The 24086-nt window shown below is 44.0% G+C and overlaps 2 protein-coding genes across 2 annotated transcripts; both read left to right on the top strand.

The window, feature by feature from the left end:
- The first annotated feature begins 2964 nt into the window (after positions 1-2964).
- LOC117144317 lies at positions 2965-3713 on the top strand. Its single transcript, XM_033309429.1, has one exon. The coding sequence runs from the start codon at positions 2965-2967 to the stop codon at positions 3475-3477; it is 513 nt and encodes a 170-aa protein (XP_033165320.1). The 3' UTR covers positions 3478-3713.
- LOC117144316 (T-cell leukemia homeobox protein 3) lies at positions 3709-16147 on the top strand. The gene is made up of 4 exons (XM_033309427.1): positions 3709-3881; positions 5709-6124; positions 10536-10764; positions 15378-16147. Exons 1-4 carry the CDS (start codon positions 3709-3711, stop codon positions 15577-15579), a joined length of 1020 nt encoding a protein of 339 aa, XP_033165318.1. The 3' UTR covers positions 15580-16147.
- Positions 16148-24086: the final 7939 nt, after the last annotated feature.

The raw sequence follows: 24086 nt of genomic DNA, 5'->3' as shown, positions 1-24086 counted from the left end.
ACTGCCAATGTATGGATAGCTATTTGAGATACGATTTTTAAAACGCTTAAAGTTTGAAACTATATAGATTTTGTAGGAGTTAGGAAATGAAATGTATTAGTTTTTATTCCTTCCTGATTCAGTAGCTAGTGGACCATCTCTACCCGTATATGGCGGTGTCTTTGGTATTCATACAAAGTATTCCCGAGCATGTGTGCATTTTAGATTCGCATAAAGGTAAAACTGTCACCAATAATAGCCCAGCCCTGACCGCACATAAAGTCCTTGCTGCGCCATCCTGCGAGAAAGTGAGACAGCTGCCTAAAGTCAGAAAGGGAGCGCAAGAGATGGCTATAATCAGTATTGGCATTTTAAGTGACACTTGGTCTGCAGAGCTCGGCATCCCCCACAAGCCCCGCTGTCACACCAATCTGGATCACATCCCCAACCCCACCGGCGAACCAAAGTCGCGCCGTGCTCCGCCATTTGTATATGAGCCAAATAAAAATGCATACCAAATGAGGTTGGCAGCACTGCCAGGATTTCGAACGGAAGGAACGGTTGGAGCGACTCCTGGGGCGGTATTATTCGGAGGCACTTGCGCCAAACTTTGCTGCTGAATATTCCATGAAGTTGCCAATAAAGTCAAGTGGCAACAACTGAAACTAAGGCTGCACCAGTTACAGTGCATACACTGAGAGAAGTAAAGATATTCATTCCAGCTAAATTGGTTTTAGCTCGGGAAACAATTATTAAATTATATTTTTTCAGACATTGATTATTGGGGATATTTAGCTCTGAGACGTTATAACTCCAAAAGGGCTGTATAGATAACAATTGGCGGTTGCGACGGCAAGGAAATCAAATTCCAGGGGTTGGTTTTACCTGTATCCTTCCCCTATAAGGCTATGTTTAAATTGGAGCTCCGACCGGTTTTAAATCAATCGGTGACCATTTAGGTGGGTACTAAAAAAATAACCTACAACTAAATATGTAAAGATGTTCACAGAAAGTTGACAAGCCGTTAACTGATTTAATGCTAATTGAATTTCACCAATTATCTGAAAGACACAACCTATCCTCCCAGTGATTGTGTAGATACACTTAGGCTAAGTTCTGTTCTGGTTGTTGCTGTTTCGTCTGCCACCCGACTGCAGTGCGCCGCTGCATACTAATTTTCCACCGGCCTGCCCCCGCCCACCGCCCATCGCCCACCGTCATCTCGTTCTCATCTTGGAATCGGAACCACCACCACCAGCCTCTTAGCCGTCTCCTCCTGCCCCTGCATGAATGCGATGTGGTGGTCTGGGCCTCATCATTTCGTATTCATACCAAGCACCAATTCCTCGTCGTTGCTGCCGCTGCAGTTATTGTTGTTGCCTGCTATTAAGTGAAATAAAAGTAAAAATGCAATAAAAATGTTGGCCGCCTCTCGTTTTGCATTAAAATTGCATTACAATTGCCGTGGATGGGGCGCTATTGTTGCTGTCTTTGTTGCTTTTATTACGGCAATTGTTTCTGCGTTGTTTCTGCCCAAATGAAATCCAATTAGCCGACTACAAGGCCTACCAGCGACTGCCAGCAGCAGCAGCAGCAGCAAAACAGCAACAATGACATTGCGAGGCGGTACGAGGAGAAATGGAGTTCGCCTCGTGACTTTTGCCAGAGTCCTTTCCACTGCCAAGTGGTGTGCGTGTGCTTTTGTGTGCCTTGCCAATTGAATATGCAGTAATTGCCTTTCTTCATTTTTGGCCATGATTTTTTGCTCGTGTCTGACACAGAAACATGGCCAGTTAAGTGCAGAAATGAATATTTATGGTCGTTACTTCTAGGATTCGACTTCGTTTAAATGCAAAGTGAACGGTGTGATTCTGCAGCCCACTCTCCAAGAAAATTGAATAATAATCAAATTATGAATAAAAATATTATAAAGATAGGTAAGGATATGTATATATAAAGATACTTAATTAAGACAATTGAACATAGAACAAAATGTGTGCTTATGCAGTTTAAATCCAGTGATCAGTATGAAAAGTACAATATAAGACCTTAAAGCAAATCATGTCAAGATATAGAGTAACCAAACTGTGCAAGTAGAGGAATGTTAACTCTTTTATTATAAAATATTGATATGGTATAAGCTGATGTAAGATATCCTCTGACCAGTAGTAAATCTCCTATGCGTAGTAAGGCATTATCCAAGTAATCGCAAATAGGATTTCGGATTTTCATAACATTCTTCTGAAGGGGTTCACATTCCACATCTCGACAGTATCTCTGCTAATGAAAACGGAGTACGCAATCGCTTCTGGCCACACACACGCATTCCAACCAGGCCGGCTGGAACAACACCTGAAACTGAGACTGAGACTAGGACCGAGATCCCGGCCAGCGATGAGCAGTAACATGGCTCGTGCCCAAGAAAAACTGTCAATTAACCCGTGGGGTGAACTTGTGGAAAATGCCAGAGCTGCTGCATCCGCTGCATGCCGCGCAATTTGCATTCGCATGGCCGGGGCAAATGGATTGGATTCCTGTGGCTTCAGCTCGAGTCTGCTTATCGCAATCGCCGCCTGCCAAATGCCAGGCGATAGCGCGTAGAACTCTTGGCGCTAATAAAGATCTCAGTAGTCAGCGGTGTGAGATGGTGAGGGGGGACATTAGGCGGTGGTGCAGGGCAGCCCTTCTGGCCAAATCCGCTGCTTTGTGAACTCAAGCTGACAGAACGCTATTTCCAATTGTGCTATTAATCTGCCACATTTGCACTTCCGCGGAAAAGAGTCGGCGGGCGGATGCGATCTCTTTCGCTCATCAGCTGGCTGGCTCGCTCTGCAGGGGTGATTTGCGAACGAGCGAGTGAGACAGAGCGAGTCAGAGTGGTAACGCTTGGCTAACCTGAAAATAGAAACAATCGAAATAAAAATACATTCTCTTCATGCTCTCGTCTAATAAAAAACCCCAAAAGCAAAACGTTTTCCATTTAAAATGTCGTCGCAACTGCCAGCGGGAAGTGGACGTCGAGAGTGGCAAGTGTGTGGGGCACACAACGACCAGCGGCCAATGGCGGTTGGCCGAGGCCACGCCCCGTGGCTCAATTACCGACCAGTGCTGCCCATCGGCGGGCAGAGCGAAACCTGTTTCCACGAGCGAGAGGCAGCGAGGCGCATGTGCGATCAGAGCGGGATGGATGGCGCAAGGGTGGACCAACCAGAAGAGGCAGGTTGCTGGTATTATGGTAGGTTAGGTTCAAACAAGGTGGCAAACTGGCTCTTAACCGAAATAGGAAGGAAGTCGGCAGCGGCGTCGACGTCGGGCAACTGGTTTGACTTGTTTCCGGCTCACTCCAACCGCCCAAAACCACCAGCAATCGGCAGAGGCAGCCAAGTCGGCAGAGGGCAGGCAGAGCAGCGGCCGTCGGCACAATTTGATTGCATTTATGAAAAGCGTTTTCGCCCGCCAGCACGCGTCCGCTCCCAGCTCGCAATTCGCCATCCGTAATCCGTAAACTTTAATCCGTAGACCGTAATCCGTGAATCCAAAGCATTTCGCAGTTGGAATTTCCCGCAACGGGTAGTGCTTAGGCGCGAAAATTGAACTGAAATCAATCGGACGATTAGTGTGTGCTTCGTGGTTTAAACACTCTACATCTAACTATTAAGAGAAAAGAGTGCCAATAAGATTCGAAAAGTGCAGTGAGCGAGCTCCAAATTGGCGCCACTAATTGCCAAAATGTCCAGCCACGAGGAGGATGACCACGAGCACGAGAACGAGCACGGCGAAGAGGTGGAGGAGCAGGAGATCCACGTGGACGTGGACTCGGACTCGCGGATGTCATGTGGCAGCGGATCCGATGTGGATATGGACGGCGGCAGCTGCTACGACGAGTCCGAAACGCCATTGAGGTGAGGAGTGCTTTTGAAGTGGTCCAGGAAGTAAAAACAAATGTCCCAAAAATATAGAATATAAATAATATTGGCCTTTTAATATACCATAAAATAATTATATGGAGATTTTCTAATTTCAATAACACTATAAAGATATGCTGAAAGAAAGATATATTAAAGTACATTATATGGGAAATAACGCTTTACTTCCGTACTACATCCTTAGATCTGAATAGGCCTTTTTATGAAATAACCTGTTTGCTAAATGTTGTTTTAACTCTTAATAACGTCTAAATTTACGATGCAAAATCGAACAATAAAAACTATTTTTAGTTTAATTGTATCGTAAATAATCTGCTACACTTAACTTGAATCGAGATTGCATCTCTATTAATAATAATAATGACTGTACTTTCCATTTATACGATGTACCCAACAAAATAATCGGTTTGATACATTTCATTACCGAAACTCCCTAAAAAAATATTAAAGAAAAAGCTACATTTTTCGTTCACTCATCATGTAAATTAATGAATACTTATTTGTAAGTAATGGGCTGGATTTAGTTGGCCACATTTTTCGTTAAATACTTGCTTATTAAATGATAAGTCAAAATAGTGCAATTTAGACGGACAGCAACTTGATCGACTAAGATCTATAAACTATAGTTATAATAAATGGCATACAGTCTTATTTTGTTGCCCTATAAAAGTCAAACAAGTATTGTGGCGGAGAATAGCTATTTGCATTTGTTATTACGAGCTCATAACTCCCACTGTTTTACGATCTTTGGCATTGTCACTCATAATGCTCACAAATCCTATTTTTCGAATCGTGGCTTAACGCCATTGAAATGCGTCGATGTTTAAGCCCCATTGTCCGCTCTTACAAAAGGTCCCATTTTCCAGCGACAAAAGGGGATGACAAGATGCCAGAGCATCGAGCAGACCGTGTTAACTGCTCCCATTCTAGCGTTTGTGCGCTCAGAAGAACAGTGTGAACAAACATCTTAAACGCTAATGAATTGACCACAAAGCCACCAAAAGAATCAAGTCGAAATGTCCCATAAAGTGCCAAAGAAACTCCCTGAATTTACATAGTGCACGGATGGACAGGGTTTCCAATAGACGGCGACGATAAAACGCACATTTGTAAGGCGCCAAAAACGGGCTGTGATAAGACATTGGGGTCCATTTGGGGCTCAATCTGGAGTTGGATCTTCGGCTTGAATGCCGGACAAAGACGAAATCGTTTGTCGGATTAACATTTTAATAGAGATCGTCATAAAAATGCCATAAAACCCGCGTTCCAGTGAATGTAGAGCACCAGATAGCAGCAAGTTTTGGCCAGCAAAATAATATGTGTTTGCTCATAACTTTTGATATTGGAAAGTGTCTGTGTGTCGATGGATGGCGATTTGAGATCATTGTTCCGATACAATTCCATTCCTGTTCCAAATGGGTTTTTACTTTTTGGATTTTTAAATTAAATGCCGTGCGTGACTTGTTTTCGGTGCGTCAATTGATGGCATTTGATGATTTATGGGCACGTATTAAATGCCTCTAACGGCCGTCAGCATTTGCATAATTACTTAATTTCCAGCCGCATTGCGTATACGCAGCGGTGGCCACACGGGTTCTGCATGTCATGTCGTCAACTCGGCTTATCCGCTCGCGTGGGCTTTTGGTTAGTGGTTACGAGACTGGTCCGCACTGCAACAGACTTAATTATAGTCAATGTTCTCAGGTTTTCCCGCTTATCGGGCGACACATTTTAATGAGCCCGCACCTCCAGAGGGCTTCTTTCCCTTCGATTCTGATGTCTTTTCTCCGGTTTCTTCCCCAGCGAGTCCCTGCAGTCGGAGCAGACGCGCTCCTCGTCCAGTGAGAATCTGCCCTTCAGCATATCACGCCTGCTATCCAAGCCATTCGAGACGAGTCACCACCACCACAACAACAACCACCTGCTCAGCAGCAGTCCGGGCTCCAGCAGCAACAACAACAACAGCGGCGAAAAGGGCGAGGAGAAGGAGCTACTGCAGCAGGAAGACCACGACCTGGCCGCCTATAAACTGGCCACCAGCATCGCCAACTCGACGTACGGAAGCGCCGCAGCACTCTACTCGTATCCGCATCTCTATCCCTCGGCGGCCGGCGGTCATGTGCTGCGTGTGCCGCCCCAGAGAACGCCGCTCACCTGGGCACTACCGCCACTGCATCACGCGGCGCTGGCCCATCAGGCGGTCAAGGATCGGCTGGCAGGTGAGTGAAGAGCAGCGAAGTCAAGAGCCTTGGCCAAATCCAACCCATTCGGGGCCCCCATGTCGGGATGGCCATGTTCGCCGAGATCTCTCGGGGAGCGATCCTACAATGACCCACGGTGGCAATTGCTACTGTTCCCCAAATAAGCACGATCAGAGAAGACTTTTAAGGCAACATGCCTATCGGCATGTCATTGTTGGCCAACACATTCGTGCACCGAGAGAAAATGTGGCACTTGAATCAAAACAATTGGTAACAATAAAAATAAAAATGTTACATATGTGCCTATATAACGCGTAGTTGGATGCATTCAATTCACGGTGCAATAGGGTGTAGAAACAATATTTTAAACATCTTGATAAAACATATTTTTGTATATTCATTGATGACATAAGATGCGAAGAACGTTGTCTAATGCTCTAAATGGGCTTACTTACATATTTCCTTATAGTATAATTTCGCATAAACATATTAGATTGCCTTTTCTGTGGGTAAGAACATTAGCTTAAGGCAAGAACCATATTACAGATCTCATAATACGAATTTTCGCTCAGTGTACACTCAGTCTCGGGAGTTGGGATGCTAAAGTATAAAAACATGTTTGCCTTCAAATGCGCAATCGCAGCTTAAGTTAAAAACTTAACGCTGAGCCGCCGCCCAGAAGCGACGCAGGAATGAGATGCGCCCTCTAATTTGCATGCGCATGTGCAGCTGAATTTGTATCTGTATCTGTCGCTGGGCCTCTGAATCCGTATCCGAATCTGTATCTGTATTCCATCTGAATCTGCATCTTCACGTGCAGCTGGGTCCTCTGGCTCCCTTTTTGTTAATTTGTTTACATTATGAGCTTCACTTGTAGCTACAAGCGATGGGCACAGCGCGAGCCCTTTGAAATAATGAGACGGCGTTGATTTTATTACTCCTCGGCAGCCGAGGGATCTGCAATGGAGTGGAAGGGGGTCCCGATAGGGTTCGGATCCTATAACTCATAATATTCGGGCCTTTTTCGGTCCTGTGATGTGGAAAAGCTGCTTAGGAGCTGCGCAGCTCGGCAAGCGGACGGGCTTTTATGGCCGACATCCGCCCAGTGGTTCTGGTTAGCTGTTTGGTCTTTTTCTTCATTTTAGTTATTTTAATGAGCTGGTTTACATGACTTTTTAATTTCGCGCTGGTCTCGAAAAGGAATTAATTACGCATTGGGCGGTCGCAGGGCTCAGCGAGTGAGTTTTCTGTCCTCGCCGGCTTATTTATCGCCGCATACCGCACTTCACATTTGAGTCCAACTGACATGGTCAGCTTTTAATTAGCCAGTCGAATGCTGGCGATCCGAGGGCTGCATATCCATATCCATACTTGTGTGTATATCCGCGGAGGAGGGGCATTCGATCGGATGGATCGTATAGAATGGAATGGGATCGGATCAGTCACTTCGAGTCGACTATTCCACCTGAGGGGCACACTTATGAGCCCGCCGGGTGATCCAAGTTTCTGCCGCTCGGTTTCGTTTTGTCAACATCTTCGTTTTCGTCTTGGTCTTGGTCTCGGCCAACGTCTGTGTCTTTTTGTGTTTATTGTGTCGCTTGCCTTGTGGCTGATAAGCTGGCGCCTTGGCTTTTTTCATTAACAAGACAAACGAGCGTCCAGGGTGCGGATCCGATCCGATCCGAAGCGATCCCTTCCCGCGTCCAAAGTGCTCTTCTCCCTTCCGCCGGGGCCCTTAGCGCCATATGATTAATAACCATCGCATGTTAATTCTCGTTATTTTTTGGGAAACTACGTCGCAGCAGGCGCCAATTACTTTTCGGCCATGCACGCCCTAATGCAGTTTCATAACAGCCATAATAGCCCGATTGGTAGGGAGTTGGGCTTTTGTCACGACACTTGCCCACACGAATGTTACCAATCAATGGCGGAGTAGGATCTATAGGGTAGCGTACAGAAATTCCCTTTACTAGGGTGTTCCTTTAGTAATTTTATTTTTAGTTTTAAAAAATTATGTAAACTACGTGTGACTGTATCCAAATTCGCCATTTAACAGTTCCGTTTTGCATTAATTTTGATTGGTTACGAGCTACTCTTGAGGTAACTAGTGTCTAACTAATCCAAATCACTAGCAAAGGTCAGAGTGCAGCACTTTCTGAAAAAGACCAAAATAGCGGAGTGGGCGGAAACCAGGCCCAGCCACAGGCCGTCATCAATAATGCATGCTAAAAGCTTTTTGCATTATTTTAGGTATTTCTGGTGAGACTTCTCGGCCGCAGCCACACACTCACCGCCATCTGTATCTTAAAGATACTTGTGTTAGCTTGTGCGAAACATCATAAATAAGCTCCGTGGAGCACGGTGGAGTGCCGGAAAGCTATAAAATTATGCTTATGCGCCTTAACCTCCCTCTAAGCGGATATGTTACATCCTTGAAGGATACACACATCTGAGCTGCTCCAGAGGGGAAAATCCCGAGGCTGCTGCTTATGTGGTGCGATAAATGGCTTTTTATTGAAATTGATATTGCCTGAAATATTCAAATGATCGGCAAGCCACACGACCTCCGACCCGAAAACCTTTGGAAAATTTATGCAGCCAACCTCGAAAGTTTATCCCCTGGGCGGAAAAAGCCCGGAAAAAGGGTTACCGAGAAAAGTCGCAATAAGATACATGATTTGTCAGCTTAACACCCGCCATTCGTTCGCCGGCATTTGATGGCTTTTGACAGCCCAGCGCCATTTTCCTACGGAAACTGGGACACCCATAAACACAACTTAGTTTCAATGGGAGCTGGTCGGATTGAAATCGTAAAGTTATATGCACATTGAAAAGGTTTTCATACCTTAGAAAGTATTCCAAGGTAATGGGATTGGGAAAATCCTCCTCGCGCTGCCAATCAATGAACATTTGCGCTCCAGTTAACGAGTTGCGCGTGTATCTTTAAAATCATTTAAATGTTGAATGTATCCCTATAGTTGTTAAGTTCCTTAAATAAGTTAAAAACTGAGCCTGTACTTCACCTACACCTTTACTAGGAGTAATATAAAAAAATTGCTTCTGCTTAAATGTATTTTTTATTGTCTGCGATTAAAATGACATTCAAAAAATTGAGTGACAGTTGATTAATTTGAATAGTTTTGTGGCATTAGTTTTGAATTAATCATTGCTAAATTATGTTCAAAATCTTTATTAATAATGCAATAGTTGCTGCTTTCCTGACGGCGATTGGCCATTAAATTTCACAAATGTGACCAGCAGATTTCCCTCCAATTTCTCACTTGACCTCATCTGCGGATCAGTCAGTCGAATCAGTCAGTCGGTAATCCGGTTTCCTAATTGTCGCTCGAGTTGCGTTGTTGTGAGCGAGTGGCCGATCGCCTTACAGTTTCGGCGCGCACTGTGCCCGCCTTATCGCGCCCAATAAACAACAAAGCACACACAACGGCGACTGGCAGGAATTTTAAAAGGTTCAGCGCCAGCACAGGCTGAGCCACCGTTCCGCGCCCGAATCCACAAATCGAGAAATCCAGAAACCAAAAACCCAGAGATCCAGACTCGGACACTGGGTCACTTATGCGTCCTCCGAGCGCGACTTTATGACTCAACCTCAATCCGAATGGAAATGGATGTCGCGTGCTTTGTCTACAAGAGGCGGCGATAAGGGCTCCTGCTAGACCGCCGCCCGAAACCTCAATCCTTGGCAATTAGGCAGCAAGGCAGCGAGTCAGCGCGTCAGCGGCCTCCAAATTGATTTCCCAGTGGGAGGGGTCATATTTAGCCACTTAGCCGTTTAGGCAGCCAGGTAACAGCTATGAGCTAACAGGTATCGAGTAGCCAGCAGCGCTAAGTACTCGCAGGCGCACAGGTGCCGTCTCGCAACTCCGGAAACGGCGCTCGGAAATGGCCAGTTATCTAGGAATTTATTGTTTGCTAATTGCCGCCAGGACATTCACCGCACGCAGGGGAGACGGATACAGATGCAATCGCAGGACTCGCATCTAAAATTCGAGTGGGTTTCCTTGCTTAAAATTGTATTTTATCAAAATAACAAGACTCTTGTTTAAAAACGTTCCAAGTCTGAGAAATGAATTACATTCCCATTTTGTGAGTGCACTCAATTGCTTATCGGTTCTTAATGAACATTGTTCTTTAAAAATGGAAGCTTTTCAAACAAACAAGCGCATAAATCTTTTACTGTTGCAAGTATTCTTTTTGGATATGGAAAGTTTCATTAAAAATATACTAAAGACCTTAGAGAAAATGCTTCTAAATTACAAATTCTAAATTACATATAAGATTATTATTATAGGATTATTCTCTAGATGCACATATTATTTATTTCTGGAGATCATCCCTTCAGTCAATTTCATGACTACAGGTGTATGTAGAAAAAATAAGAGGAATCTCAACATCCCTCTCGTTACAGCTGCCTTTCCCATCGCCCGACGGATCGGACATCCCTACCAGAATCGCACGCCGCCGAAGAGGAAAAAGCCACGCACATCTTTCACGCGCATCCAGGTGGCCGAGCTGGAGAAACGGTTCCACAAGCAGAAGTATCTGGCATCCGCGGAGCGAGCTGCACTGGCCCGCGGACTGAAAATGACCGATGCCCAGGTGAAGACGTGGTTCCAGAACCGACGCACCAAATGGAGGTGAGTGCCCAGATTCTCAATTTTCCCTTTCGCGGCGCAACCCGCTGGGCTAGAGGCAAAAATCAATACCCATCCCCATGAGCAGCTACTGTTTTTCCGGGCTTGGAAGTGCTGACAGCTTGACACTTACCCTCTTCTATGCCCCCCGCTTTTTCGTTTTTTACGTGCCGTTTTAAACTACAATATGCACAAAAGGCTTTTGTTAAAAAGAGCGAGCGCAGGAAATATCCGACGTGAAAATACTCTGGAAATGCGTGCTTAGGAATATTTTATAGAAATTTAATGATGCTCGTTCAAACAATTCTTGTCATTTTATTCCTCTTTCTTTTCATTTGAAATAACATTCCGCCAAATAGATACATTATTGTAAATTTCGTTCGTTCATACTAAATTTAGATAATTATTCTTTGTAAAAGTTCGCAACTTTCTTGTTACATGACTAAAATCGTGTTCGTTGTAACCCAACTAGATTATAGGGCATCAAAGCCCGACGCGCATAAACGGGGAGCAAATGGCTCATACAATATGCATGAGCACATTAAATGAACAGCGCCCAGCCCCAAGAAAAAGGGGAGCATATTTACGAGGTACACGGAGGGGGAGGTATCTGCATTTTGTAGCCACAAAGAGCGCTCTTGTTAAACAAGCTAATTGCCAAGTTTTTTATGGCAGTTGCAATGCCTGGCTAACTATATGGCTTAGAGTCGCATTAGGACAGACATATAGCACTGGTATTAAAAAAATTCCATTCAAAATCATAGTTATACGTTTTGTAGATGTAATAATTACCGGGGCAGTTAAGTCAATTAACATTTTCATACACCAATAAAATTTTATTACTTACTCTTAGTTGCATACACTATAGATATATGACAGTTTCCTAATTATCTTTTCCGAATTGGTAACTTACATTGTTTAGTATTAACCTTATAATAGTTTCTCTTTTAAATAATTGGATGTATGATGGCATAGGAATTTCTGATTTATGTGCCCCCCCCCTATTAGGAAAACTCATGTACTCACTTTCACATGCAAATGACTATTTATTTGAAACCGAAAATAGTCAAACAAAATATGTGCCCAATTTGGCGGGGTATTGATGCGTGATATTGCGTGCGCCTAATTGGTTTCTTTTTTATTACCGTCAACTAAAAGTATTTGAATATGAATTTATTTGAGCGGATGAGTTCGGATAGTCTTGCACTCATATGCGATTAGCGGCCGTCATAAAGACGATGGCAAATGGCGGCTAAATGGCCGAAGTTTCCCACTTTCCCAGGAAAGGGAGCAGGGAAAGCGGCAAGTCGGGAAAGCGGGCGGGAGGGCGCTTAAGCCGCGTTAATTGCCGCTTAGCAGGCGGCGTTTTTAGAGCCAATCCTCCTGGCTTATCAGCCATTTTGGGCCTATTCCAGCTCGTAAAAATTAATGATGTAAAACGCAATTTTGTTAACGGCAGCGGCACCGGCAACCGCCTCGGCCACGGCTCGTTTGCGGTTAAGTGAAATGGCAATGGCACATTATAGTTGCCATGATTACGAGGCGGCACTACTCGTAAATATCCAGGGTATGTGTAATGTGCTCACATAATTGCCTTAATGCACACTGCGCTGCATTTGCCAGTAATTTGAATAATTAGCCCTGTCCAACGTGGCGTATGTGCTATGTGCCAGTTGCCCATTAGACAGCGAATAAAGATTGCGAAGCTGTTGTCTCTTGCCCAATTCCTAATAAATAGCAACTCGTTTGCGACAAGGGGAGTGCCTCATTACGAGAATTGTCTGTATATTGAGTGATTCGATCCGAGTCGATTGGATTCAACAAGAACAGCAACACTTGCCATCAATTATTAATAACAAATTGTGCGGCCAAATGAATGAACTCCTGTTGCCCGTCACTGTCTGACAATGTGTTTAGCAAAACGGCAAGAAAAAAGACGAGGAGCAATCTGACAAAGCAGATACATACACAACGCAGATACAGATACAAATACGGATACAAGGCAGGGGAATGAAAAAAGTGTAGCACACTTCCGGGCGTTTTATCCATGGGGCTCCGAAACAAATGGGAGAGTCGGACTTTTGTCTGGGTCCTTTTCCCCATTCCCCGGCTCTATAACTCAATTAGTTTCACTGCCATAAATCAAGCTGCCGCTAAACCCTTTTTAATTACACGCTCGTTCATCATCCCAAACATTTCCATCCCACTCAAGAAATATTCTTGGAAAATCTTAGCTTAGTTGGTACTTCATGGTAATTGCCTGGCATGTGCGAAAGTTTTCCTGCTGAAAGCTGGCTAATTAAAAATTTACACACATGCCAGAAAGCAACTTTGACCGCAGAACAAAAATCAATTTGACTGAAAGCTAAGTTTTTGCGGCCGGAGCCGAAAAATCAAATAAAATTAATTACAATGGCGAGGGCCATTTGTAAATTAACTCGCAATCCTGTTTCGCCCGTCGGCACGTGTCCTGCGAAGAGTCTTCAAGTTGGTGGTGGGCCATTCCCTTGGGATCTTGGCCTGGAAGCTCCTTGGACGCCTTGGCCAGTCAATTGATGGTCTGGCTAAATTGTTATGTCTTGGGGGATAATTACCACAGGACCTTTTTGGGGACCGCTATCTCCATCCTCCATCTCGACTTGCCGACATCGTTCGCGTGCAATGTGTGAAATGATTTTAATTACCAGGACATGGCCGGAAAAGTCTTAAACAGCAGCTGCCTCCGTTGGCGACAATTGGGGCCCTGGGGCGGGGTGGCTAAGGAGATTTATGCGCCGGGCTTTAATAAACATTTTAGGCTAATGTCGGGCCATTACTTATCGCGGATGGCAACAGAAACTTTCCACATCAACGCGATGGCGCCAAGAGACCAACATTTAACATTTGTAAAGCGTTTGTTACATTTCCCAGCTCCGTGCCCGAAGATAAATTACAATCGTGTCTCTGTCTCAACCCCAAACAGCGAATTAAGCCCGCACACATCCGAAGCTCACAGAGCCGCCTTCGTTGGCCTGGCCTTTTTGGAGTTTTTAATCAATTTTCGTTGAATTTTTCATGCGGTAGCTGGTAAAAATGCTGCCCGATAAAGCCAGCTTGAAGGCGAAAAGGTGAAAAAGTAAAAGCGAACTGCTTGCTGCATAATAACTCACTTCCAACGCGAAAACGACAATTGAATTGTTGTGCCAGCAATTGGAAATTGGGGTGTTAGTTGTAAGTAAGAAAACAATTCACAGTTACAAACAAAATACTAAAATAAATGCATAATTGATTAAGAAACGATGCTATAGATCGTATTAAATGAAATCCTTTCCCTAACTAGCCATATCTCCACTTCTCATTTGAGTTGGCTGAAACACTAGTCAGCCGTAAAGACACGAGCTAGTTATCCAATTTGTGGGCCCAAAAGTTTGCACTAAACGCCCGGGCTAATGTATTTTTAATGAAGCCCACTTGCGAGTTACGAAAGCGTAGTTTGAACGATGACAATGCTGATGAAAACCTGAAAACCGTAATGAAAGCATATTAAACAATAATTATGATATATGTCTGCCATGGGCTAGCCTCGCCTAGTTGTGGTTATAATTCGAGCAACCCCTTCCTCCGCCTCTTTAGTCGAAACATAAGAACTTCATTAGCTCATGAAATATTCAAGATGGCGCAGAACAACCCCTAGTGCTGCGGGGGTGGATGTTCCACTGGATGGAGCATCGCTCGTGGAGTGGTGGAGGTCTCTCCGGTGCTCGGGCGGTGGTGGTGATGGTGGTGCAGGTCCATGGCCACAATTAGAGCAACATGCTGCGCAAACGCGGGCCGTAGTTGCTGCATCTGCAGTGCAATTCAGCCCTGAATTATTTATCAGCTGGCAGGGCACAAGTTGAAAGTTGGGGGAGTGGGCCAAATCCCTTTAAGCTGGGGGCATTCAAAATGCAATTTACGTACACAGCTCCAGCTCGGCACGAAATTAATTTTACATTTTCCGCAGAAACAAGCACAATCGATGGAGCAGTGTGCCTGCACAGCAGTCAGCATATTTGATTTGATTAGTTTTAAATGGTCTTTATAGGCCGCCCACATAATGACTTGATGAGCCCCTGATTCGGCCCCAATTGGACAGGTGTGAGCCACTGAAATGGGTTTGCGGCAAATTGGTTTTCCATAATGAATATGTACATTAGGCGATACTATTTGCCAGATAAGGTTCAATGTGCACGGTCATCAAACGTATTGATTGGGCCGGGCAGATGTTGCAACTTCGTTAAATAAATTAAGTCCTAACCCCTACTATAATTTTACAAATAAATGGAACTTTGCTAATTCCGAATTTAAACCTTTATCAAATGAATAAATTAAAAGTGCATCAAAGTTGCGTTTTTTTAATGTATTCTAAAAAACATCACTACTTTAATTTTCTTTGAACCATATAAGTTTCAGAAAAAGCATATAATTAAAGAACTTCACAAGAGAACTTGAGGAGTACATAAGGAACATAAGTTATATTTCAATAATATTTTAATAGTTTCTTAGTGAAAGCTTTAATTTAGTTCCATTTACCCCACATTGTCTATATACATAACCCGGCCAGTTACTTATCATTAACTCCTTTTTCTCCATTCCAGACGACAGACGGCCGAGGAGCGGGAGGCGGAGCGGCAGGCGGCGAACAGGCTGATGCTGTCCCTCCAGGCGGAGGCCATCAGCAAGGGATTCGCGCCTCCTTCGGCGCCCCTGGGCTCCCAGGGGGGCGTGAACGGGGCGCCGCTGGCTGCGTTGCACGGACTACAGCCGTGGGCAGAGGCGTCGCATGCGGCGGGCTGCTAATCGGGGAGCCATCGGCGGACGGAGCCCGAAGTTTGGCGGGAGCTGGTTTATTTGTGATACACTTCGCTTTGTACATAGTTCGGATGAACGGACAGAGTTGGCACTGTACTGTACATAGGAGAGAGGGGCGGCGCCTCGATGCCCCAACTGTAAATACTTAGCTTTACTCTGTAGTGACGCTTACCTAACCGATTCCGGGATGACGAGGACTTGCGATGGTGGCCCCGGAAAAGCGCTTTAAGTTTGTGTAGAATCTCGAATTTCCGTTTTGCGTTTCGTAGTGGTGCATTTAGGATCTTAGTTATTGTTCGACAGTTGGACAGTTCGGCACAAGCAAGCCGCATCTCAAAACGTCGCAGTGAGCTTGGAAGCCACAATTAGTAATAACATATTTAATATACAAAATTATATACGGATTGTAATTGTAATGTATTGTAATTGTAACATCTGTCTTAGGCTTAAGCGAATGGCATTACCTAGTATTATATATTATGAACCCTAAATACATGTACGATTATTGAAAAGTAGAGAGGATGAGCAATGAAAATAAACACATTATTGAATCAAAGAACAGAGCTATTTTGTATTTTACAGGACTAGGAGGGTAGCTATGTGTTGCTATTTTAAACAGGGGCTGAATACATCAGTATAGAACTGGATCTTTCAGTTCTAGAAAATAAGTTTCTTTTGGTAGTTTAACCACATAAATTCTTGTTTGGATACCAAATAAGTAGCAATTGATATAAAACTCCCCCAAAACAAACGAAATCAGAAGCCAGGGGATGTTTCCCTGCCTTTTCAGTTGAGTTCCGCAGTTAATCGGCACTGTTGCAACCCTTAACTAGTACAAACAACCCATTGAAGATGATTTATAGACGCTTATTGACAGGACTGGGTGTTTCGATCAATAGACCAATTTTGATAGCAACCTGCGCCTCAACCGGATACCTTTCGACGTGCTAATGACTGGGATGCCCATAAAAAATCAGCCATATGCTCGACCCCGAAAAACCAACAACAATTAGCGGCGAATATCCGAGGCCGTTCATTATAAGTGTATTACGTGTTTTTGCGCTGAAAGCAAAACAAACAGGCGCCGCCGGACAGGTAGCCCTATACTTAGAGCCATCTTCTCCAGGGTCCTCCGCCTCCAAAGTGTTGCCGCTGTCACATTAGCGCCGAGCTCGGTCCTCAACTCCTACAAGTTGGCCGGTGGTCGTTGGCCGCCTTTGCGGAAGTAAACGATTTTAGGGTCCCAGAAGTTGAAAGACGGCGCCCCACAAAGTTGCAGACGAGGGCCGATCAAATGCTGTTTATTGGGGCTTCAGCAGAGACACCTTTTTAATTTGGCATTCGCCGCTGCCGGGCTTGTGGATGTGAGTGCACTGCGAAAAAGCAGGCCCTAATCAAAGTATTTTTATATAAATTGATTGATCCGTTCCAGAATAAATGAATAAGAACACTAGATATTTATTCACTTATTTATAGATATTAATTTTAATAGCTTTACTACGACTATTACGCTTTCAAGACATTTTAAGTACTAATTAATAACCGATATCCTGTGGCGAATATTGTGCAACGATAAATTTATTTTCTTTAAGTGCGTGATCTCGATATGATGCACAAACTGTGCTACTTGGAAATCCGCATAAATTGCGTTTAATTGGACAATCTTTGCTTTATTTCTTTGTGGCCGGCGGCCAGCGAAGAAATCAAATTTTGTATGTAATGAGGATATGGCATCCCGATTCGTTTGAATCCTTGGCCCCATCGAGTGTGTGGCATTGCATGTGGGGTAGCCCCTAATTGGCTACCGTTGATGCTGCTGCTGCTGCCCCGGGATCCCGATTTGGGCTCTCGAGTCCCAGGTTTGATTGATTATTGAGCAAACTTGCGGACAGGCCGAACTCCAATCTATTTGTGTCCACTTAGTGTAATACAACATGAAGCGACTTTGGCCCCGAGCGGAAGTGGGTCGAGTCCTCGATAACAGGATAACCAGCATAACGACTGGACACCGGACGGAGTGCTCCAAAGTTTTCGGCCTTGCGAACAGAAATCCCCCGAAAAGGAAAAGCCAAATTGGAAGTGACCAGGGGGCGGATGGGCGTGTGTCAGTCAAAAAAGTGGATGCGAGTATGAAAAATACAAACGAACAGCCCGAACAGAATGCGGTTGGTCAACAAGACAGGATACGGAACCAGATACAGATACAGATACAGATACAGATACTACGGCTCCGGATCGCCGGAGCCAGGACTCTTCGCACATCCAGCTGCACATGTACGTGTCAATTTGGATTATGGCAAGATTGAAAAGGATTTAAGCTCACGGATGGCGGTCGCCGGTGGCAGACATTATGGATCTGGACCTGTATCTGCATCTGGAGCAGAGCCAGCAAGAGCCACAAAGCTAAGCACATTTTCAAATTAGTTTTTCATCATTTGGACTAAGGCCACAAAAGAGTTGACAACAAGTTGGACAGTTTGCAGAGTTGTCACTCAGCCCGCTGTTGCTATTACACTCAGCTGCTCCGCGGATGCACTGCTAACTGTGCCCTGTGACAGCGACTGATTATCGGGCATCGGGGGACATTTAAATTAAATATGAGTTCCTATCGCTGCACGCAGGTAAGTACAGGTGAGTGTGTGCATATGGCTGCTCGGGGGCTGTCTAATTATGGCGACCCCCTGTCGGAACGGGCCGTCGTAAAAACGTCATAAAGAAAACCATTTCACCTAACGTACGAGCTACGAGCTACGAGCTTGTTTCGCCGCAATATGAGTGCGGTTGTAAAAAACGAAACAGGGCGGCCATTGTTCTGGTCTTCTGGCAAACAAAAGCGGCCAACTGTCATTAGCCGTCTCCCTTCCACCGTCGCATGGACGTCGTTAAAAACGGTGCACCAAATGGGCTTAAAAATGAAGTAAATGGAGTGCGCTAATCACCCCCAACCCCCGCTTCATACACTAACCCCTGTCTGGTGTGTATATATGGCGACTTTGGACCCACAACTAACAGCACTCTAATGGCCGCCCCGCTCGTTTGTGCTGAAAACTAATGATTAAACTTGTCATTAGCTTGTCCGCTCGCTCACATGACGCGGTCCGCTATTTGTTAGCTTTAGTTTTTGTTCTCGGGGGAGTCCCGATTTAGATGCTATCTGTTGAGGCTTAAACATCGATTAGTTGGGAATTTTTGGAAATTGATTTCTTTAAAAGGGTTTCTGAGTCAAACAAAGCAGCAATCTGCAATTATTGTGGCTCAAAGTCTTGCAAACAAGCAAGTTATGTTGGCAGTCGTGGAAAAAAGGGGCCTTACCCTTATCAAAGGACACATTAGCGCGGTGTGACACTGGAAAGGGGCGAAAAGTAGCAAAGATTTACACAGTTTCACAATCAAGAAATATTTAAAAAGAGCTTATGTCAGCATAGAAAATCTAAAAAAATATATATAAATTATTAGCATCGAGGGTTACTTTTTTGGATTTTGTCTTAAATTATAACATGGTACATTTTAAATGGCTCTAAATTATTTACACTATAAGATATTGACCTGCAAGCAATTTAAGGTCAAGTTCTTCAAAGGACTTTAATTATGAATCCGATTGACAAACAGCGATTAGCTGAATAAGTAAAAATCAATGCGATGACATAACAGATCATCCGCACTTCAATCTTCAATGAACAGCCCACGTGCGAGGAGTGGCAAGTCATGTAGCTGATTTTCCCATGCAATTTGACATGAAAGTTTAATCGAGTTTGTTTTCAATTGAGTGCAAAATCACATCGCCAGCAGATAAAAAGTGTGTAAAGTGCCAGGACCGAGCTCTCAACTCGATGGTCAGCATTGAACTCGAAATTGGTTTCGGGGTGGTTCGATCTTTTTTACAGCACTCCGCAGCCCAACCCACAAGTGTCAACAGGATGGTCGACCTTCCACGTGCGAATGGCTGCGATAGAATTATTCTGGTATTTATTGCCGAACACACAAATTTATAACCGACCAGCCAATGAAACGCCATAAAAAAACCCCACTGACTTTGACGTGCTGCCAGAGCTCGAGTCTGGTCGAAAACATTTCAATTTTATGGCCACGCTCCGTCCAAAGAGGCTAATAAAATATTGAAAAGTCTGGAAAATTTATGTTGAATTCCATTAGAGTTATGGCGTGAAAATTGCCCTGCTTGTCGCTCGTTGCCGACCGGAAATCAATGGCGAACATTAATTACTGGCTCGCAGGAAGTGTCAGTTCGGTTGGCAGGACACGGCCGTTCGGAAAAAGCCAATCAAGTGGCTCAAAATATTCCGCATCCAGGTCTCCAGTGTCCGTTTAAGAGGTCGCCATCTCAGGTATTTAAATTGCCGAGGCCGGTCTTCTCCATAACTTGACTCTCATTTTATTTGCTGTCCGACTTCGCTTAGATGCCTTGCTTGTTTTGGGCCCAGTTCCCAGCTTCCAGTTCCCAGTTGTCCATTTCACGGACGAGGCATTTGCATCTTTTATTTGCCACACAACAGGATCTGACCTTTTTTTCTTGGATTCATCCTGTTTGGAGAACGCTCACTCGGACCTTCGGTAAGTGGTCTTCGGGGGAAGTTTTGATTTCTGCGTAATTTTTCTTTCGCCTGTCCGGAGCCAGTCAAAACTCGCAGCTGCCACGTGAATAATTCAAAGAAAGCTGGACAGGATTTGGGCAATCAGCTCGGCAGACTGACTGCTGCTCCTCAAATTTTCACGCATTTGTGGGCCGACTCCGCTGGCAAATTGAAACAAAAAGAAGCTACCGGACAAATTTCTCCCAAATGCATATTAAAATGCCTAACCCGGGTACTCCGGGTATAACCACTGATTTCTCCGGCCAAATAAATGTTGCGCCGTAAAAGTAAACGACAAACGAATGGGGAGGCAATAAAAGAGCTGGCATGAAAAGGCAAGGGCGTTTCTGTGGGCGGCGGGGTGGCAGGTTCATGTCGTTGACTAATGTTAAACGCGCAGAACTTGTCCTTGTTGTTGATGTTGTTGAATGTTGTTTATGAGCGGGCTGGCTGGCTGGCTTTTCGGTCTATCCTTATTCAAATCCCTGCGGCCTCGGGAGATCCGATCCCCGGACTGAGCCCGCCAGGAAATGACGCGCGTGCCTTTTGAGTCACGCGCTTGGCAACATTTCAAATTGATGAAGTCGTGTTCGGAACATGAACATCCCCTTCCCCTACCAAATCCACCACCCCACTCTCGGCCCTTGGTGTCAATTGTATAATTGCCAAATGTTGTTTTCAAATATTTAATTGAAAGGGTGTTTTGTCGTTGCTGGCGATGCTGCGATTGCCGACTCTCCGTTTCGTGGTTACACGCGTATCCTGTTACAAATCCTGCGTCGATGTTGTTTTGCCTGCTGTTTAATATAATTGTTATCCGCTTGTATCGGCGTTGAGTGTTTGACCGGTAAAAGGGGGTTGGGAAATGGGGTTCGGTTCAATCAAGTGCCGAGACTTTCTCAGCAGATAACACTTGGTCCCCAGGAGTGATCCCTAGTAGCAGATGCTACTCACATAAAAGCGATGTAAGTTGGATAAAAATGCATAGGAAAAAGATTGACAGAAGAGGGTTATCTTTAGGATAGATATATAGAAAATCTTGGCTAAAATAATTTATTTATTTTTCTGGTTTATTTCAAAATTATTAAATAGTGTTACTAAAAAGATTTAGCTCTTATTACAATCTTACACACACTAACATGAAGTCAGCTCCTTTATATACCTTGCATGAGAATTTATGAAAATGTAAAGCTAACCTCTTTGAAAATGTAGCATATACAAATTATCCTAGTAAGAATTCCATAGTAACTAGCTTAATAGTAACTATGTATTTTAAACCAGAGCTTATTATAATATAGCTCGACTAAATGTGCTATAATGGACAAGAAGCAACTGAAAAGGTACCCATGATGCGCACGAATGTTTCTCAAAATGTCCTGGTGCCCATTCCCCCATCGAATCGCAGCCGCAAGGAAGTGGGAAACGCGTTGAAGGCAGCTATCAATACAGTTTACGCAGTCCTGGGAGATAGGGGGCCAGGTAGGATGTCGATGACACCTACACTCGATGGCACTCAGCGACCCGACGGACTGGCAACTGGAGTTCCGCAGCTGACAGTGGCCTGGGAAAAGTCGCAATCGGCGGTCGACCGGCAATTCGAATTGCATTTTAATGCAATTACAAGGACGTCAATCTGCCCAATCCGCCCACTGCGCCCACTCCCAGTGGGAGTGGCCACTTTACACCCCGAAGGCCCACTTGACAGTGACAATAAACAGAGGCAGAGTGCAGTCGCTCTGTTGAAATATGTCCTGCGTCCTTAAATTCACTTCTATTTGTCGAGGGCGGGAGAGCAGAGGGCAGAGGCAGTCATTGCTGCTGTCGCAGATTAAAAGATATAAATTCATATTCCCCAAGCACCAGGAAAAAGGACCTCGAGCGCGTGCCCTCGTCCCTGCCTAAAGCCCTCCCTCCCCGAGGATCGATTAGTTCGTTTGCAATTCAATTTGAAGCACAGCATTTGCCGTGTTTTCTGCGTGACTGTGTCATATATCTTTTTTATGAATGGATTCCGTGAATGATGAGCCGGCTTAGCCGGATGGCAGGGCGTTTGATTTGCCTGATCCGCCACTTGCGACTGTCCGATGCCGTGTCAGGCAGCCGTGTTCCGGGTGGCAGGTGCATCCAGCACTCGGCCAACTAGCAACTATCGGCGTGCCACTTACAGTAATTAACTGCGAGATGCTGAGCGCCGTTCGTCAGTTCCATAACCTCATCGGCGTGTCCTGTCCCGTGCCTTCATCCCCGTCGGAAGAAAGGCAGCTCAAAGGACCAGGAGTCGCATAAAAACGTGCCTACATTGTTTTCTCATCAAGGCGCACAACATTTGTCATAAATGCGCAACGCTGGCCCCGTTCCCATAGTAATTTGATTGGGCCATTTACAAGATGATCAAATTGATTTGTGCTCTTTTAATGGCCTGCGCTTTATTAAAAGAATTGTTTTTCCAGAAAATAGCTTGCAGCGGAGAAGGGGAAATGAAATATGGTTTTTGCAGAACATCTTGAAAAGAGACTTTTCCAAATCGATTTTTCACCATCCCCAAACTGGGGGCTTCAACCCGTTTTAACTGCTGCCATAATCGCACCCAGCCGCAGACTGACGGGAAAACATTGATTGATGATAATGACCCAAATTCGTAAATAAACGATAGAATCGCTTTTATCATTGCTTGTGACTTGGAGCCATTTTTTCAAGGCTTTTTAGGGTTCGCACAAAGCCTTTCTATAGTAAATATAAAGGTATTAACATATAATTTTTAAAATATGTTAGAATGCACGAATGGGATCTTATATGTAGGTAAAATTAAAGATTCACGTTTGTAAGGTTTTTTAGATTTATAATGCCTCGCTCATCTTGTTGATCAATGTACTATATAGTTTCTAAGAACCAACTGGCCCATCTAGACCAAAATTTGAAACCCATATTCCAGTAGTCATTTATTTATTTCATATATAGTCATAATTTAGCTTAGTGACTGTGGCTATAAGTACAATACGTACGCCGAGTTCATATGCTCAGTTCTCTTAAGTTGAATAAACCATTTAAATATATGTTCAACATACGTAGTCAGAAATGGTTTGTAGACTCTAGATGAAGACGCTATTCCTTGTTATTCTGGCCACTTCTCTCTGAAACTTTAACATAGATTATTTAAATATTATCTTATGTCTCCTTTGATTTTATTTTAACTTGGTAATTATTATTATACTTACCAAACATGTAGACCTCGTAAATAATTAATCAACAAATGTATATAGTGGCGCCATCGGAAACCAAAGTCGGCCGCTTACAGAATAGTAGTTAAGAAGTAGACCGTAAAGGTGGAGCCACTATATAAGAAATGCACCGCGGAGTTTTTTGTTCAAATTTGTGTAGAAATGGGATGGCAATCCGGACTATGTAGAGTAAGAATGGCAGATGTGGAGATACTGATAAATACCGCCGATTACACAAAAACGTTATTTTTAAATAGTGAAATAGAAAATATCCCTTTAATAAAGTTAATATTTATGAAGTAAAGTATATAATGAGGAGCCAAGGGAAGTTAAGGAATGTGTTAGTTAATTAGGTACTTTTTGTATGCATTTTAAAATATAAGTTGGATATATTATGTTCTTGATCAAGACCTCTAAAAGTTTTAAGAACTAAAAGTGATTAGAAGTTTAAATACGTTGTGTAAGTTGTACTAAGGAAAAATTGGACCTAACGACAATGTCGCACTGATTTTACAATCTTTAATAAAGAACCTATCATCATTAAAACCATGTATCTGTTATTAGAAACTAATACTTATTATTTTTATCAATGTCGACCAATTTTAAATGAAAGTAATCGAGATTTATCGTGGTAGCCACAATGGATAGTATATGTACCAACAAATGGTACATGGGTTTTTGTCCCATC

The sequence above is a fragment of the Drosophila mauritiana genome, chromosome 3R (genome assembly GCF_004382145.1).
Source record: "Drosophila mauritiana strain mau12 chromosome 3R, ASM438214v1, whole genome shotgun sequence".
NCBI lineage: Eukaryota > Metazoa > Arthropoda > Insecta > Diptera > Drosophilidae > Drosophila > Drosophila mauritiana.
The sequence above is the reverse complement of the archived record's forward strand: the minus strand, read 5'-3'. Positions and strand labels throughout refer to the sequence as shown.